This window comes from Oncorhynchus keta, chromosome 13 (assembly GCF_023373465.1).
Source record: "Oncorhynchus keta strain PuntledgeMale-10-30-2019 chromosome 13, Oket_V2, whole genome shotgun sequence".
NCBI lineage: Eukaryota > Metazoa > Chordata > Actinopteri > Salmoniformes > Salmonidae > Oncorhynchus > Oncorhynchus keta.
The window spans coordinates 2,325,370-2,343,178 of NC_068433.1; the positions used below are offsets into that span (position 1 = coordinate 2,325,370).

Sequence of the window (17,809 nt, forward strand, 5' to 3'; positions counted from 1 at the left end):
GTCTACTACACCTGTTGTATTCAACATTTCACTGTGAGGTCTACTACACCTGTTGTATTCAGCATTTCACTGTAATGTCTACTACACCTGTTGTATTCAGCATTTCACTGTAATGTCTACTACACCTGTTGTATTCAGCATTTCACTGTGAGGTCTACTACACCTGTTGTATTCAGCATTTCACTGTGAGGTCTACTACACCTGTTGTATTCAGCATTTCACTTTAATGTCTACTATACCTGTTGTATTCGGCATTTCACTGTGAGGTCTACTACACCTGTTGTATTCAGCATTTCACTGTAATGTCTACTACACCTGTTGTATTCAGCATTTCACTGTAATGTCTACTACACCTGTTGTATTCAGCATTTCACTGTGAGGTCTACTACACCTGTTGTATTCAGCATTTCACTGTGAGGTCTACTACACCTGTTGTATTCAGCATTTCACTGTAATGTCTACCACACCTGTTGTATTCAGCATTTCACTGTGAGGTCTACTACACCTGTTGTATTCAGCATTTCACTGTGAGGTCTACTACACCTGTTGTATTCAGCATTTCACTGTAAGGTCTACTACACCTGTTGTATTCAGCATTTCACTGTAAGGTCTACTACACCTGTTGTATTCGGCGCATGTGACACAGACAATTTGATTTGATTGATTAAGGGCTCTTCAACAACGTGAGACCTGACTGACCTCAGAGAGAGAGAGACAAAGGTGGTCTTTCTCACACGTGTCCCAATGTTAGTTTTACTGTTAGGGTAAACACACACACACACAGCACAACACTCACACAGACTCAGTAGGTGGCTCAAAGTGCAGGTTGGGGTGCAGTGACCGATAGTTTGGGTCCCAAACACACACACACCACTCAGAGACTTAGTCGCGAACGCACTCTGGATTTCCTGAACTGTAATATCTATAGAATAGAACTAGAATATCTACAGAATAGGTTGTGATGAAGGAGCCTGGGTCCGTCCAGGGGTCTGTTGTCATGACTACAGAATATCATGACGACTTCCAAAATACAGACACCAGCGACAACCGAGCCTTCTGGACCAAAGGTGTGTGTGTGGTGTTTGTGGGGTTGTGTGGTTGTGTGTGTCGTGTGTATGGTGTGTATGGTGTGATTGTGTGGTTGTGTATTTTGTGTATGGTGTGTGCGGTTGTGTGTGTGTGGTGTGTGGTTGTGTGTGTGTGTGTGGTTGTATGGTGTTTGTGGGGTTGTGTGTGTGTGTGTGTAGTGTTTGTGTAGTTTGTGTGTGTAGTGTATGTGGTGTTGTTGTGTGTGTGATGTTTCAGTGCTTTAGATCAGTGTATAGTGTGTGTGTGTGGTTGTGTGTGGTGTGGGTGTTTGTGTGTGTAGTGTGTGTAGTGTTTGTGTAGTTTGTGTGTGTAGTGTATGTGGTGTTGTTGTGTGTGTGATGTTTCAGTGCTTTAGATCAGTGTATAGTGTGTGTGTGTGGTTGTGTGTGGTGTGGGTGTTTGTGTGTGTAGTGTGTGTAGTGTTTGTGTAGTTTGTGTGTGTAGTGTATGTGGTGTTGTTGTGTGTGTGATGTTTCAGTGCTTTAGATCAGTGCTTCCCAAAACTCTCCTTGGGAGACCAGACATTTTACAACTTTGATTTAGCCCTGAACTAGCTCACCTGATTGACCTAGTCAAGGGCTTGATGATTAGTTGACAAGTTGAATCGGGTGTGTTTGCTCTAATAAATAAATCCAATACATGGAAAAGCTGGAAGAAAGGTTTGAGATCCACTAGGCTAGAGTCCCAAGATAAGAAGAGGTTTGAGATCCACTGGGCTAGAGTCCCAAGATAAGAAGAGGTTTGAGATCCACTGGGCTAGAGTCCCAAGATAAGAAGAGGTTTGAGATCCACTGGGCTAGAGTCCCAAGATAAGAAGAGGTTTGAGATCCACTGGGCTAGAGTCCCAAGATAAGAAGAGGTTTGAGATCCACTGGGCTAGAGTCCCAAGATAAGAAGAGGTTTGAGATCCACTGGGCTAGAGTCCCAAGATAAGAAGAGGTTTGAGATCCACTGGGCTAGAGTCCCAAGATAAGAAGAGGTTTGAGATCCACTGGGCTAGAGTCCCAAGGTAAGAAGAGGTTTGAGATCCACTGGGCTAGAGTCCCAAGATAAGAGGAGGTTTGAGATGCACTGGGCTAGAGTCCCAAGATAAGAAGAGGTTTGAGATCCACTAGGCTAGAGTCCCAAGGTAAGAAGAGGTTTGAGATCCACTGGGCTAGAGTCCCAAGGTAAGAAGAGGTTTGAGATCCACTGGGCTAGAGTTTTGAGAACCGCTTGGTTAGAGTCCTCAGGGGAGGAGAGGTTTGAAATACACTTGGTTAGAGTCCTCAGGGGAGGAGAGGTTTGAAATACACTTGGTTAGTCCCAATGTGAGGAGAGGTTTGAAATACACTTGGTTAGTCCCAATGTGAGGAGAGGTTTGAAATACACTTGGTTAGTCCCAATGTGAGGAGAGGTATGAAATACACTTGGTTAGTCCCAATGTGAGGAGAGGTATGAAATACACTTGGTTAGTCCCAATGTGAGGAGAGGTTTGAAATACACTTGGTTAGTCCCAATGTGAGGAGAGGTATGAAATACACTTGGTTAGTCCCAATGTGAGGAGAGGTTTGAAATACACTTGGTTAGTCCCAATGTGAGGAGAGGTATGAAATACACTTGGTTAGTCCCAATGTGAGGAGAGGTTTGAAATACACTTGGTTAGTCCCAATGTGAGGAGAGGTTTGAAATACACTTGGTTAGAGTCCTCAGGGGAGGAGAGGTTTGAAATACACTTGGTTAGAGTCCTCAGGGGAGGAGAGGTTTGAAATACACTTGGTTAGTCCCAATGTGAGGAGAGGTTTGAAATACACTTGGTTAGTCCCAATGTGAGGAGAGGTTTGAAATACACTTGGTTAGTCCCAATGTGAGGAGAGGTTTGAAATACACTTGGTTAGAGTCCTCAGGGGAGGAGAGGTTTGAAATACACTTGGTTAGTCCCAATGTGAGGAGAGGTTTGAAATACACTTGGTTAGTCCCAATTTGAGGAGAGGTTTGAAATACACTTGGTTAGTCCCAATGTGAGGAGAGGTTTGAAATACACTTGGTTAGTCCCAAAGTGAGGAGAGGTATGAAATACACTTGGTTAGTCCCAATGCGAGGAGAGGTATGAAATACACTTGGTTAGTCCCAATGTGAGGAGAGGTTTGAAATACACTTGGTTAGTCCCAATGTGAGGAGAGGTTTGAAATACACTTGGTTAGTCCCAATGTGAGGAGTGTGCTGGCTCTACGTATACCTTACTATATGAAGTGTGCTGGCTCTACATATAACTTACTATATGAAGTGTGCTGGCTCTACGTATACCTTACTATATGAAGTGTGCTGGCTCTACATATAACTTACTATATGAAGTGTGCTGGCTCTACATATAACTTACTATATGAAGTGTGCTGGCTCTACGTATACCTTACGATATGAAGTGTGCTGGCTCTACATATAACTTACTATATGAAGTGTGCTGGCTCTACGTATAACTTACTATATGAAGTGTGCTGGCTCTACGTATACCTTACTATATGAAGTGTGCTGGCTCTACGTATACCTTACTATATGAAGTGTGCTGGCTCTACGTATACCTTACTATATGAAGTGTGTGTGTCTCTGTGTGTTTGTGTCTGTGTGTAGAGCCTGAGTCGGGGTTAGGCCAAGCGCACCAATCAGGCAGAGGGAGATGGATGTGGGCGGGGCCTGTTCTGTCTGCTTTCTTCCTATTGGCTCTGATCATCTTTGTCTCCGTCAGCAGTGAGTACACACACATGTACACTCGCACACTCACACTATTGTGTCTAACCCACACTCTCCTGTGTGTGTGTGTGTGTGTGTGTGTGTGTGTGTGTGTGTGTGTGTAGATAGGAATACTGACAGCAGGTTCTCGTCAATAGAAAAGACTGTTGCCAACCTGAGTTCGGCTGTTCAGACTGTCATCACCACTCTACAACAGAGCAAAGCCTCAGGTACACACCCACACACATCCACACACCCACACACTACACACCCACACAACCACACACCCACACACCACACGCTCAGGTCCTCAGAGAGAGAAAGAAAGAAAGAAAGAAAGAAAGAAAGAAAGAAAGAAAGAAAGAAAGAAAGAAAGAAAGAAAGAAAGAAAATGAAAAAATCCAGTGAGATTGCTGAGGCGAACATGTTTAGTTTTGCCCAACCTAGGTCGAGGCACAGACACGGTCTCAATGGTGATAGCTGAGCTGACAACACTGACTGTGCTAGTGGCAGACTCCACTATGCTGGCAGGCTGGCTAACAGCCTGCTGCCTGGCCTGCACCCTATTTCATTGTGGAGCTAGAGGAGTTAGAGCCCTGTCTATGTTGGCAGATAAGATGAGAGCACCCCTCCAGCTAGGATGGAGTCTGTCACTCCTCAGCAGGCCAGGCATTGTCCTGTTTGTGGGTGAGTTCCAGAAAGAGGGCCAATTATCTACAAATTCTATCTTTTGGGAGGGGCAGAAAACAGTTTTCAACCAGCGATTGAGTTGAGAGACTGCTGTGGAGCTCATCACTCCCCTTAACTAGGAGGGAGCCAGAGACAATTACTCAATGCCGACACTCACACACACACACCACACACAACAAACACTGACCATGCACACACACTGACCATGCACAAACACAGACCATGCACAAACACAGACCATGCACAAACACAGACCATGCACACACACAGACCATGCACACACACAGACCATGCACACACACAGACCATGCACAAACACAGACCATGCACACACACAGACCATGCACACACACAGACCATGCACACACACAGACCATGCACACACACAGACCATGCACACACACAGACCATGCACACACCACACATCCACATATGATGCATACACACACTAAACATCCACCCTGTTTTCACTGTTAAGTGTTAAACCAATCCCAAAATGCACTAATAATTTAGCACTGGTATTCAGTATAACATGACATGATATTTAGGACTGGTATTCAGTATAACGTGACATGATATTTAGCACTGGTATTCAGTATAACATGACATGATATTTAGCACTGGTATTCAGTATAACATGACATGATATTTAGCACTGGTATTCAGTATAACGTGACATGATATTTAGCACTGGTATTCAGTATAACATGACATGATATTTAGCACTGGTATTCAGTATAACATGACATGATATTTAGCACTGGTATTCAGTATAACATGACATGATATTTAGCACTGGTATTCAGTATAACATGACATGATATTTAGCACTGGTATTCAGTATAACATGACATGATATTCAGCACTGGTATTCAGTATAACATGACATGATATTTAGCACTGGTATTCAGTATAACATGACATGATATTTAGCACTGGTATTCAGTATAACATGACATGATATTTAGCACTGGTATTCAGTATAACATGACATGATATTCAGCACTGGTATTCAGTATAACATGACATGATATTTAGCACTGGTATTCAGTATAACATGACATGATATTTAGCACTGGTATTCAGTATAACATGACATGATATTCAGCACTGGTATTCAGTATAACATGACATGATATTCAGCATTAAACATGAACTGATTACTAGAGTAGGTTGAATTTAATAATTAAATTGAGCATATTCAACTGATTAAAAAGGGTGATTTTAATAATTCAATTGAGCATGTTAAATTAAGCATATTAAACTGATTTAAAAGTCAGATTTTCTAGATCTGTAGTGTTGCTGTAAGGAAGGCAGGTTCCACACAGACGTCGGAGGAGTCTCCTTTTGGCTAAGAGAGAATTAGAGAACGCACACTTAGATTCACACAGGACACCGAATAGGACAGGAGAAGTACTCCAGATATAACAGACTGACCCTAGCCCCCCGACACATAAACTACTGCAGCACAAATACTGGAGGCTGAGACAGGAGGGGTCAGGAGGGGTCACACCCACACACACACACACACACACACACACACACACACACACACACACACACACACACACACACACACACACACACACACACACACACACACACACACACACACACACACACACACACACACACAGTATCTCTCTTTGCCTCCAGAGGCAGAGTTGCAGAAGGAGATTGGAAGGCAGAAGTTCACCATGGAAATGACAGAACGAAAGCTGGATTCAGGTGTGTCTGGTCAAACCTCTTCTTACCTGTCTATGTGTCTCTGTAGTGTGTCAGGTGTGTCTGGTCTCTTCTTACCTGTCTATGTGTCTCTGTAGTGTGTCAGGTGTGTCTGGTCTCTTCTTACCTGTCTATGTGTCTCTGTAGTGTGTCAGGTGTGTCTGGTCTCTTCTTACCTGTCTATGTGTCTCTGTAGTGTGTCAGGTGTGTCTGGTCTCTTCTTACCTGTCTATGTGTCTCTGTAGTGTGTCAGGTGTGTCTGGTCTCTTCTTACCTGTCTATGTGTCTCTGTAGTGTGTCTGGTCTCTTCTTACCTGTCTATGTGTCTCTGTAGTGTGTCAGGTGTGTCTGGTCTCTTCTTACCTGTCTATGTGTCTCTGTAGTGTGTCTGGTCTCTTCTTACCTGTCTATGTGTCTCTGTAGTGTGTCAGGTGTGTCTGGTATCTTCTTACCTGTCTATGTGTCTCTGTAGTGTGTCTGGTCTCTTCTTACCTGTCTATGTGTCTCTGTAGTGTGTCAGGTGTGTCTGGTCTCTTCTTACCTGTCTATGTGTCTCTGTAGTGTGTCTGGTCTCTTCTTACCTGTCTATGTGTCTCTGTAGTGTGTCTGGTCTCTTCTTACCTGTCTATGTGTCTCTGTAGTGTGTCTGGTCTCTTCTTACCTGTCTATGTGTCTCTGTAGTGTGTCTGGTCTCTTCTTACCTGTCTATGTGTCTCTGTAGTGTGTCTGGTCTCTTCTTACCTGTCTATGTGTCTCTGTAGTGAGTCTGGTCTCTTCTTACCTATCTATGTGTCTCTGTAGTGTGTCTGGTCTCTTCTTACCTGTCTATGTGTCTCTGTAGTGTGTCTGGTCTCTTCTTACCTGTCTATGTGTCTCTGTAGTGTGTCTGGTCTCTTCTTACCTGTCTATGTGTCTCTGTAGTGTGTCTGGTCTCTTCTTACCTGTCTATGTGTCTCTGTAGTGTGTCAGGTGTGTCTGGTCTCTTCTTACCTGTCTCTGTGTCTCTGTAGTGTGTCAGGTGTGTCTGGTCTCTTCTTACCTGTCTATGTGTCTCTGTAGTGTGTCAGGTGTGTCTGGTCAAACCTCTTCTTACCTGTCTCTGTGTCTCTGTAGTGTGTCAGGTGTGTCTGGTCTCTTCTTACCTGCCTCTGTGTCTCTGTAGTGTGTCAGGTGTGTCTGGTCTCTTCTTACCTGTCTATGTGTCTCTGTAGTGTGTCAGGTGTGTCTGGTCTCTTCTTACCTGTCTCTGTGTCTCTGTAGTGTGTCAGGTGTGTCTGGTCTCTTCTTACCTGTCTATGTGTCTCTGTAGTGTGTCTGGTCTCTTCTTACCTGTCTATGTGTCTCTGTAGTGTGTCAGGTGTGTCTGGTCTCTTCTTACCTGTCTATGTGTCTCTGTAGTGTGTCAGGTGTGTCTGGTCTCTTCTTACCTGTCTATGTGTCTCTGTAGTGTGTCAGGTGTGTCTGGTCTCTTCTTACCTGTCTATGTGTCTCTGTAGTGTGTCTGGTCTCTTCGTACCTGTCTATGTGTCTCTGTAGTGTGTCAGGTGTGTCTGGTCTCTTCTTACCTGTCTATGTGTCTCTGTAGTGTGTCTGGTCTCTTCTTACCTGTCTATGTGTCTCTGTAGTGTGTCTGATCTCTTCTTACCTGTCTATGTGTCTCTGTAGTGTGTCTGGTCTCTTCTTACCTATCTATGTGTCTCTGTAGTGTGTCTGGTCTCTTCTTACCTGTCTATGTGTCTCTGTAGTGTGTCTGGTCTCTTCTTACCTGTCTATGTGTCTCTGTAGTGTGTCTGGTCTCTTCTTACCTGTCTATGTGTCTCTGTAGTGTGTCAGGTGTGTCTGGTCTCTTCTTACCTGTCTATGTGTCTCTGTAGTGTGTCTGGTCTCTTCTTACCTGTCTATGTGTCTCTGTAGTGTGTCAGGTGTGTCTGGTCTCTTCTTACCTGTCTCTGTGTCTCTGTAGTGTGTCAGGTGTGTCTGGTCTCTTCTTACCTGTCTATGTGTCTCTGTAGTGTGTCTGGTCTCTTCTTACCTGTCTATGTGTCTCTGTAGTGTGTCTGGTCTCTTCTTACCTGTCTATGTGTCTCTGTAGTGTGTCAGGTGTGTCTGGTCTCTTCTTACCTGTCTCTGTGTCTCTGTAGTGTGTCAGGTGTGTCTGGTCTCTTCTTACCTGTCTATGTGTCTCTGTAGTGTGTCTGGTCTCTTCTTACCTGTCTATGTGTCTCTGTAGTGTGTCAGGTGTGTCTGGTCTCTTCTTACCTGTCTATGTGTCTCTGTAGTGTGTCAGGTGTGTCTGGTCTCTTCTTACCTGTCTATGTGTCTCTGTAGTGTGTCAGGTGTGTCTGGTCTCTTCTTACCTGTCTATGTGTCTCTGTAGTGTGTCTGGTCTCTTCGTACCTGTCTATGTGTCTCTGTAGTGTGTCAGGTGTGTCTGGTCTCTTCTTACCTGTCTATGTGTCTCTGTAGTGTGTCTGGTCTCTTCTTACCTGTCTATGTGTCTCTGTAGTGTGTCTGGTCTCTTCTTACCTGTCTATGTGTCTCTGTAGTGTGTCTGGTCTCTTCTTACCTGTCTATGTGTCTCTGTAGTGTGTCTGGTCTCTTCTTACCTGTCTATGTGTCTCTGTAGTGTGTCAGGTGTGTCTGGTCTCTTCTTACCTGTCTATGTGTCTCTGTAGTGTGTCAGGTGTGTCTGGTCTCTTCTTACCTGTCTATGTGTCTCTGTAGTGTGTCTGGTCTCTTCTTACCTGTCTATGTGTCTCTGTAGTGTGTCAGGTGTGTCTGGTCTCTTCTTACCTGTCTATGTGTCTCTGTAGTGTGTCAGGTGTGTCTGGTCTCTTCTTACCTGTCTATGTGTCTCTGTAGTGTGTCAGGTGTGTCTGGTCTCTTCTTACCTGTCTATGTGTCTCTGTAGTGTGTCAGGTGTGTCTGGTCTCTTCTTACCTGTCTATGTGTCTCTGTAGTGTGTCAGGTGTGTCTGGTCTCTTCTTACCTGTCTATGTGTCTCTGTAGTGTGTCAGGTGTGTCTGGTAATCATTCCCCCCTCAGACTGAACTATCACAACACTGGTTCCATGTGAACAATATGCATAAGGAATGTTAGATACAGTGCATCATATAACCTTAATTGGTACTATCTGTGTGTGTATGTGTGTATCTGTGTGTGTGTGTGCATGGCGTCTATGTGTGTGTTTTCTGTGTGTGTGTGTGTGTGTGTGTGTGTGTGTGTGCATGGTGTCTGTGTGTGTGTGTGTGTGCATGGTGTCTATGTGTGTGTGTGTGTGCATGGTGTCTATGTGTGTGTGTGTGTGCATGGTGTCTGTGTGTGTGTGTGTGTGTGGTGTGTGTGTGTGTGTGTGTGTGTGTGTGTGTGTGTGTGTGTGTGTGTGTGTGTGTGTGTGTGTGTGTGCATGGTGTCTATGTGTGTGTGTGTGTGTCTATGTGTGTGTGTGTGCGCATGGTGTTTATGTGTGTGTGTGTGTGTGTGTGCATGGTGTCTATGTGTGTGTGTGTGTGTGTGTGTGTGTGTGTGTGTGTGTGTGTGTGTGTGTGTGTGCGCATGGTGTCTATGTGTGTGTGTGTGTGTGTGTGTGTGTGTGTGTGTGGTGTCTATGTGTGTGTGTGTGCATGGTGTCTATGTGTGTGTGTGTGTGTGTGCATGGTGTCTATGTGTGCATGGTGTCTATGTGTGTGTGTGTGTGTGTGCATGGTGTCTATGTGTGTGTGTGCATGGTGTCTATGTGTGCATGGTGTCTATGTGTGTGTGTGTTTTCTGTGTTAAAGTGTCGGAGTCGGTGAAGGAGTTTGATCAGTTGGAGTCCCTTCGTTCTGCTGTAGCCGGATTGAAGTGTTCCTTAGACAGAGTCCTGCACAACGGTAAACACACTCAGTAAACTATACAGTGTGTCTATGTGTAGTGTGTCTATGTGTCTATGTGTAGTGTCTCTATGTGTCTATGTGTAGTGTGTCTATGTGTCTATGTGTAGTGTGTCTATGTGTCTATGTGTAGTGTGTCTATGTGTCTATGTGTAGTGTCTCTATGTGTCTATGTGTAGTGTGTCTATGTGTCTATGTGTAGTGTGTCTATGTGTAGTGTGTCTGTGTGTAGTGTGTCTATGTGTAGTGTGTATATGTGTAGTGTGTCTCTGTGTCTATGTGTAGTGTGTCTATGTGTCTATGTGTCTATGTGTCTATGTGTAGTGTGTCTATGTGTAGTGTGTCTATGTGTCTATGTGTAGTGTGTCTGTGTGTAGTGTGTCTATGTGTAGTGTGTCTATGTGTAGTGTGTCTATGTGTAGTGTGTAGTGTGTCTGTGTGTAGTGTGTCTATGTGTAGTGTGTCTATGTGTCTATGTGTAGTGTGTCTGTGTCTATGTGTAGTGTGTCTATGTGTAGTGTGTCTATGTGTCTATGTGTAGTGTGTCTATGTGTCTATGTGTAGTGTGTCAATGTGTCTATGTGTAGTGTGTCTATGTGTCTATGTGTCTATGTGTCTATGTGTAGTGTGTATATGTGTAGTGTGTCTCTGTGTCTATGTGTAGTGTGTCTATGTGTAGTGTGTCTATGTGTAGTGTGTCTATGTGTAGTGTGTCTGTGTGTAGTGTGTCTATGTGTAGTGTGTATATGTGTAGTGTGTCTCTGTGTCTATGTGTAGTGTGTCTATGTGTAGTGTGTCTATGTGTAGTGTGTCTATGTGTAGTGTGTCTATGTGTAGTGTGTCTATATGTAGTGTGTCTCTGTGTCTATGTGTAGTGTGTCTCTGTGTAGTGTGTCTATGTGTAGTGTGTCTATGTGTAGTGTGTCTATGTGTAGTGTGTCTATGTGTAGTGTGTAGTGTGTCTCTGTGTCTATGTGTAGTGTGTCTATGTGTAGTGTGTGTATGTGTAGTGTGTCTCTGTGTCTATGTGTGTCTATGTGTAGTGTGTCTATGTGTAGTGTGTCTATGTGTAGTGTGTCTATGTGTAGTGTGTCTCTGTGTCTATGTGTAGGGTGTCTATGTGTAGTGTAGTGTGTCTATGTGTAGTTTGTCTATGTGTAGTTTGTCTATGTGTAGTGTGTCTATGTGTAGGGTGTCTGTGTCTATGTGTAGTGTGTCTGTGTCTATGTGTAGTGTGTCTGTGTCTATGTGTAGTGTGTCTGTGTCTATGTGTAGTGTGTCTGTGTCTATGTGTAGTGTGTCTATGTGTAGTGTGTCTCTGTGTCTATGTGTAGGGTGTCTATGTGTAGTGTGTCTCTGTGTCTATGTGTAGTGTGTCTGTGTCTATGTGTAGGGTGTCTGTGTCTATGTGTAGGGTGTCTGTGTCTATGTGTAGTGTGTCTGTGTCTATGTGTAGTGTGTCTGTGTCTATGTGTAGGGTGTCTGTGTCTATGTGTAGTGTGTCTGTGTCTATGTGTAGGGTGTCTGTGTCTGTGTCTATGTGTAGTGTGTCTGTGTCTATGTGTAGTGTGTCTGTGTCTATGTGTAGTGTGTCTATGTGTAGTGTGTCTCTGTGTCTATGTGTAGTGTGTCTCTGTGTCTATGTGTAGTGTGTCTCTGTGTCTATGTGTAGGGTGTCTATGTGTAGTGTGTCTCTGTGTCTATGTGTAGTGTGTCTATGTGTAGTGTGTCTATGTGTAGTGTGTCTCTGTGTCTATGTGTAGTGTGTCTATGTGTAGTGTCTCTGTGTCTATGTGTAGTGTGTCTATGTGTAGGGTGTCTATGTGTAGTGTGTCTATGTGTAGGGTGTCTCTGTGTCTATGTGTAGGGTGTCTCTGTGTAGTGTGTCTCTGTGTCTATGTGTAGGGTGTCTATGTGTGTGTAGTGTGTGTCTATTGTAATATGTGAATGTGTCTATGTGTAGACACAGTTTCAGGGTGCTGTCCACTTGGCTGGGTGTTGTCTGGCTCCTCCTCCTGCTACTTCTTCTCGTCTGACGGGTTACCATGGAACCAGGCTCGAGACTACTGCTCTAACTACAATGCCCAGCTGGCTGTACTGAAGACTGAACAGGACTGGGTAAGACACACACGTAGGCACGTACACACACCACACGCACACACATGTCCTAACTCTGTGTGTGTGTGTGTGTGTGTGTGTGTGTGTGTGTGTGTGTGTGTGTGTGTGTGTTGCCAGGACTTTGTAACAGGCAGTACCAAGCCGCTGTTCTTCTGGATTGGACTGTCAGATGAGAGGACAGGAGAATGGGAGTGGGTGGATGGAACACCTTATATCATGGACCGCAGGTACCACAGTCTGTGTTCTGATAACGTGTCTGTTCTGATAACGTGTCTGTTCTGATAACGTGTCTGTTCTGATAACATGTCTGTTCTGATAGCGTGTCTGTTCTGATAACGTGTGTGTTCTGATAACGTGTCTGTGTTCTGATAGCGTGTCTGTTCTGATAGCGTGTCTGTTCTGATAACGTGTCTGTTCTGATAACGTGTCTGTTCTGATAACATGTCTGTTCTGATAACGTGTCTGTTCTGATAACGTGTCTGTTCTGATAACGTGTCTGTTCTGATAACATGTCTGTTCTGATAACGTGTCTGTTCTGATAACGTGTCTGTTCTGATAACGTGTGTGTTCTGATAACGTGTGTGTTCTGATAACGTGTCTGTTCTGATAACGTGTCTGTTCTGATAACGTGTGGGTTCTGATAACATGTCTGTTCTGATAACGTGTCTGTTCTGATAACGTGTCTGTTCTGATAACGTGTGTCTGTTCTGATAACGTGTGTCTGTTCTGATAACGTGTGTCTGTTCTGATAACGTGTCTGTTCTGATAACGTGTCTGTTCTGATAACGTGTCTGTTCTGATAACGTGTCTGTTCTGATAACGTGTGTGTTCTGATAACGTGTCTGTTCTGATAACGTGTCTGTTCTGATAACGTGTGTGTTCTGATAACGTGTCTGTTCTGATAGCGTGTCTGTTCTGATAACGTGTCTGTTCTGATAACGTGTGTGTTCTGATAACGTGTGTGTTCTGATAACGTGTCTGTTCTGATAACGTGTCTGTTCTGATAACGTGTGTGTTCTGATAACATGTCTGTTCTGATAACGTGTCTGTTCTGATAACGTGTCTGTTCTGATAACGTGTGTCTGTTCTGATAACGTGTGTCTGTTCTGATAACGTGTGTCTGTTCTGATAACGTGTCTGTTCTGATAACGTGTCTGTTCTGATAACGTGTCTGTTCTGATAACGTGTCTGTTCTGATAACGTGTGTCTGTTCTGATAACGTGTGTCTGTTCGGATAGTATGTCTGTTCTGATAACGTGTCTGTTCTGATAACGTGTCTGTTCTGATAACGCGTCTGTTCTGATAACGTGTCTGTTCTGATAACGTGTCTGTTCTGATAACGTGTGTGTTCTGATAACGTGTGTCTGTTCGGATAGTATGTCTGTTCTGATAACGTGTCTGTTCTGATAACGTGTCTGTTCTGATAACGTGTCTGTTCTGATAACGTGTGTCTGTTCGGATAACGTGTCTGTTCTGATAACATGTCTGTTCTGATAACGTGTCTGTTCTGATAGTATGTCTGTTCTGATAACGTGTCTGTTCTGATAACGTGTCTGTTCTGATAACATGTCTGTTCTGATAGTATGTCTGTTCTGATAGTATGTCTGTTCTGATAACGTGTCTGTTCTGATAACGCGTCTGTTCTGATAACGTGTCTGTTCTGATAACGTGTCTGTTCTGATAACGTGTCTGTTCTGATAACGTGTGTGTTCTGATAACGTGTCTGTTCTGATAACGTGTGTGTTCTGATAACATGTCTGTTCTGATAACGTGTCTGTTTTGATAACGTGTCTGTTCTGATAACGTGTGTGTTCTGATAACGTGTCTGTTCTGATAACGTGTGTCTGTTCTGATAGCGTGTGTGTTCTGATAACGTGTCTGTTCTGATAACGTGTGTGTTCTGATAACGTGTCTGTTCTGATAACGTGTGTGTTCTGATAACGTGTCTGTTCTGATAACGTGTCTGTTCTGATAACGTGTCTGTTCTGATAACGTGTCTGTTCTGATAACGTGTCTGTTCTGATAACGTGTCTGTTCTGATAACGTGTCTGTTCTGATAACGTGTCTGTTCTGATAACATGTCTGTTCTGATAACGTGTGTCTGTTCTGATAACATGTCTGTTCTGATAACATGTGTGTTCTGATAGCGTGTCTGTTCTGATAACGTGTGTGTTCTGATAACGTGTCTGTTCTGATAACGTGTGTGTTCTGATAACGTGTCTGTTCTGATAACGTGTCTGTTCTGATAACGTGTGTGTTCTGATAACGTGTCTGTTCTGATAGTATGTCTGTTCTGATAACGTGTGTGTTCTGATAACGTGTCTGTTCTGATAACGTGTGTGTTCTGATTACGTGTCTGTTCTGATAACATGTCTGTTCTGATAACGTGTCTGTTCTGATAACGTGTCTGTTCTGATAACGTGTGTGTTCTGATAACGTGTCTGTTCTGATAGTATGTCTGTTCTGATAACGTGTCTGTTCTGATAACGTGTCTGTTCTGATAACGTGTCTGTTCTGATAACGCGTCTGTTCTGATAACGCGTCTGTTCTGATAACGCGTCTGTTCTGATAACGTGTCTGTTCTGATAACGCGTCTGTTCTGATAACGCGTCTGTTCTGATAACGTGTCTGTTCTGATAGCGTGTGTGTTCTGATAACGCGTCTGTTCTGATAACATGTCTGTTCTGATAACGTGTCTGTTCTGATAACGCGTCTGTTCTGATAACGTGTGTGTTCTGATAGCGTGTGTGTTCTGATAACGTGTCTGTTCTGATAACGTGTGTGTTCTGATAACGTGTCTGTTCTGATAGCGTGTGTGTTCTGATAACGTGTCTGTTCTGATAACGTGTGTCTGTTCTGATAACGTGTGTTCTGATAGCGTGTCTGTTCTGATAACGTGTGTCTGTTCTGATAACGTGTGTTCTGATAACGTGTCTGTTCTGATAACGTGTGTCTGTTCTGATAACGTGTGTTCTGATAACGTGTCTGTTCTGATAACGTGTCTGTTCTGATAGCGTGTGTGTTCTGATAACATGTGTGTTCTGATAGCGTGTCTGTTCTGATAACGTGTCTGTTCTGATAGCGTGTGTGTTCTGATAACATGTGTGTTCTGATAACATGTCTGTTCTGATAGCGTGTCTGTTCTGATAACGTGTCTGTTCTGATAACGTGTCTGTTCTGATAACATGTCTGTTCTGATAGTATGTCTGTTCTGATAACGTGTCTGTTCTGATAACGTGTCTGTTCTGATAACGTGTCTGTTCTGATAACGTGTGTGTTCTGATAACGTGTCTGTTCTGATAACGTGTCTGTTCTGATAACGTGTCTGTTCTGATAGTATGTCTGTTCTGATAGTATGTCTGTTCTGATAGTATGTCTGTTCTGATAACGTGTCTGTTCTGATAACGTGTCTGTTCTGATAACGTGTCTGTTCTGATAACGTGTCTGTTCTGATAACGTGTGTGTTCTGATAACGTGTCTGTTCTGATAACGTGTCTGTTCTGATAACGTGTCTGTTCTGATAGTATGTCTGTTCTGATAGTATGTCTGTTCTGATAACGTGTCTGTTCTGATAACGTGTCTGTTCTGATAACGTGTCTGTTCTGATAACGTGTGTGTGTTCTGATAACATGTGTGTTCTGATAACGTGTCTGTTCTGATAACGTGTGTGTTCTGATAACGTGTCTGTTCTGATAACGTGTCTGTTCTGATAACGTGTCTGTTCTGATAACGTGTCTGTTCTGATAACGTGTGTGTTCTGATAACGTGTGTGTTCTGATAACGTGTCTGTTCTGATAACGTGTGTGTTCTGATAACGTGTCTGTTCTGATAACGTGTCTGTTCTGATAACGTGTGTGTTCTGATAACGTGTCTGTTCTGATAGCGTGTCTGTTCTGATAGCGTGTGTGTTCTGATAACGTGTCTGTTCTGATAGCGTGTGTGTTCTGATAGCGTGTGTGTTCTGATAGCGTGTGTGTTCTGATAACGTGTCTGTTCTGATAGCGTGTCTGTTCTGATAACGTGTGTGTTCTGATAGCGTGTCTGTTCTGATAACGTGTCTGTTCTGATAACGTGTCTGTTCTGATAACGTGTCTGTTCTGATAACGTGTCTGTTCTGATAACGTGTCTGTTCTGATAACGTGTCTGTTCTGATAACGTGTCTGTTCTGATAGTATGTCTGTTCTGATAACGTGTGTGTTCTGATAGCGTGTCTGTTCTGATAACGTGTCTGTTCTGATAACGTGTGTGTTCTGATAGCGTGTCTGTTCTGATAACGTGTCTGTTCTGATAACGTGTGTGTTCTGATAACGTGTCTGTTCTGATAACGTGTCTGTTCTGATAACGTGTGTGTTCTGATAACGTGTCTGTTCTGATAACGTGTCTGTTCTGATAACGTGTCTGTTCTGATAACGTGTCTGTTCTGATAGTATGTCTGTTCTGATAGTATGTCTGTTCTGATAACGTGTCTGTTCTGATAACGTGTCTGTTCTGATAACGTGTCTGTTCTGATAACGTGTGTGTTCTGATAACGTGTGTGTTCTGATAACGTGTCTGTTCTGATAACGTGTCTGTTCTGATAACGTGTCTGTTCTGATAACGTGTCTGTTCTGATAACGTGTGTGTTCTGATAACGTGTCTGTTCTGATAACGTGTCTGTTCTGATAACGTGTGTGTTCTGATAACGTGTGTGTTCTGATAACGTGTCTGTTCTGATAACGTGTCTGTTCTGATAACGTGTGTGTTCTGATAACGTGTCTGTTCTGATAACGTTTGTGTTCTGCTAACGTGTCTGTTCTGATAACGTGTCTGTTCTGATAACGTGTGTCTGTTCTGATAACATGTCTGTTCTGATAACGTGTCTGTTCTGATAACGTGTCTGTTCTGATAGCGTGTCTGTTCTGATAGCGTGTCTGTTCTGATAGCGTGTCTGTTCTGATAGCGTGTCTGTTCTGATAGCGTGTCTGTTCTGATAGCGTGTCTGTTCTGATAACGTGTCTGTTCTGATAGCGTGTCTGTTCTGATAGCGTGTCTGTTCTGATAACGTGTCTGTTCTGATAACGTGTCTGTTCTGATAACGTGTGTGTTCTGATAACGTGTCTGTTCTGATAGCGTGTCTGTTCTGATAGCGTGTGTGTTCTGATAACGTGTCTGTTCTGATAACGTGTCTGTTCTGATAGCGTGTGTGTTCTGATAGCGTGTGTGTTCTGATAACGTGTCTGTTCTGATAGCGTGTCTGTTCTGATAACGTGTGTGTTCTGATAGCGTGTCTGTTCTGATAACGTGTCTGTTCTGATAACGTGTCTGTTCTGATAACGTGTGTGTTCTGATAACGTGTGTGTTCTGATAACGTGTGGTTCTGATAACGTGTCTGTTCTGATAACGTGTCTGTTCTGATAACGTGTCTGTTCTGATAACGTGTCTGTTCTGATAACGTGTCTGTTCTGATAACGTGTCTGTTCTGATAACGTGTCTGTTCTGATAACGTGTCTGTTCTGATAACGTGTGTGTTCTGATAACGTGTCTGTTCTGATAACGTGTCTGTTCTGATAACGTGTCTGTTCTGATAACGTGTCTGTTCTGATAACGTGTCTGTTCTGATAACGTGTCTG

The 17,809-nt window shown here is 43.5% G+C and overlaps 1 protein-coding gene and 1 long non-coding RNA gene across 4 annotated transcripts in view; both read left to right on the forward strand.

The window, feature by feature from the left end:
• The first annotated feature begins 828 nt into the window (after window positions 1-828).
• Window positions 829-17,809, forward strand: part of asgr1a (asialoglycoprotein receptor 1a) — an 18,133-nt gene continuing 1,152 nt past the window's right edge. The window contains exons 1-7 of one of the 2 annotated variants that reach the window (XM_052459019.1): window positions 831-1,067; window positions 3,697-3,813; window positions 3,921-4,025; window positions 6,142-6,213; window positions 9,990-10,082; window positions 12,046-12,200; window positions 12,318-12,427. In XM_052459019.1, the coding sequence (XP_052314979.1) occupies window positions 962-1,067; window positions 3,697-3,813; window positions 3,921-4,025; window positions 6,142-6,213; window positions 9,990-10,082; window positions 12,046-12,200; window positions 12,318-12,427 (758 nt within the window). In that variant the 5' untranslated portion in view covers window positions 831-961. Of the gene's footprint in view, window positions 1,068-3,696; window positions 3,814-3,920; window positions 4,026-6,141; window positions 6,214-9,989; window positions 10,083-12,045; window positions 12,201-12,317; window positions 12,428-17,809 lie in introns of both variants that reach the window. The other variant, XM_052459020.1, reaches the window with a different exon arrangement.
• LOC127906601 (uncharacterized) lies at window positions 6,793-8,960 on the forward strand. 2 transcript variants are annotated; one of them, XR_008062014.1, is made up of 3 exons: window positions 6,793-7,268; window positions 7,381-8,221; window positions 8,498-8,960. It is a non-coding gene; the product is annotated as an uncharacterized LOC127906601 (long non-coding RNA). The 2 variants fall into 2 exon arrangements; XR_008062013.1 differs by having other exon boundaries at window positions 6,794-7,268; window positions 8,449-8,960.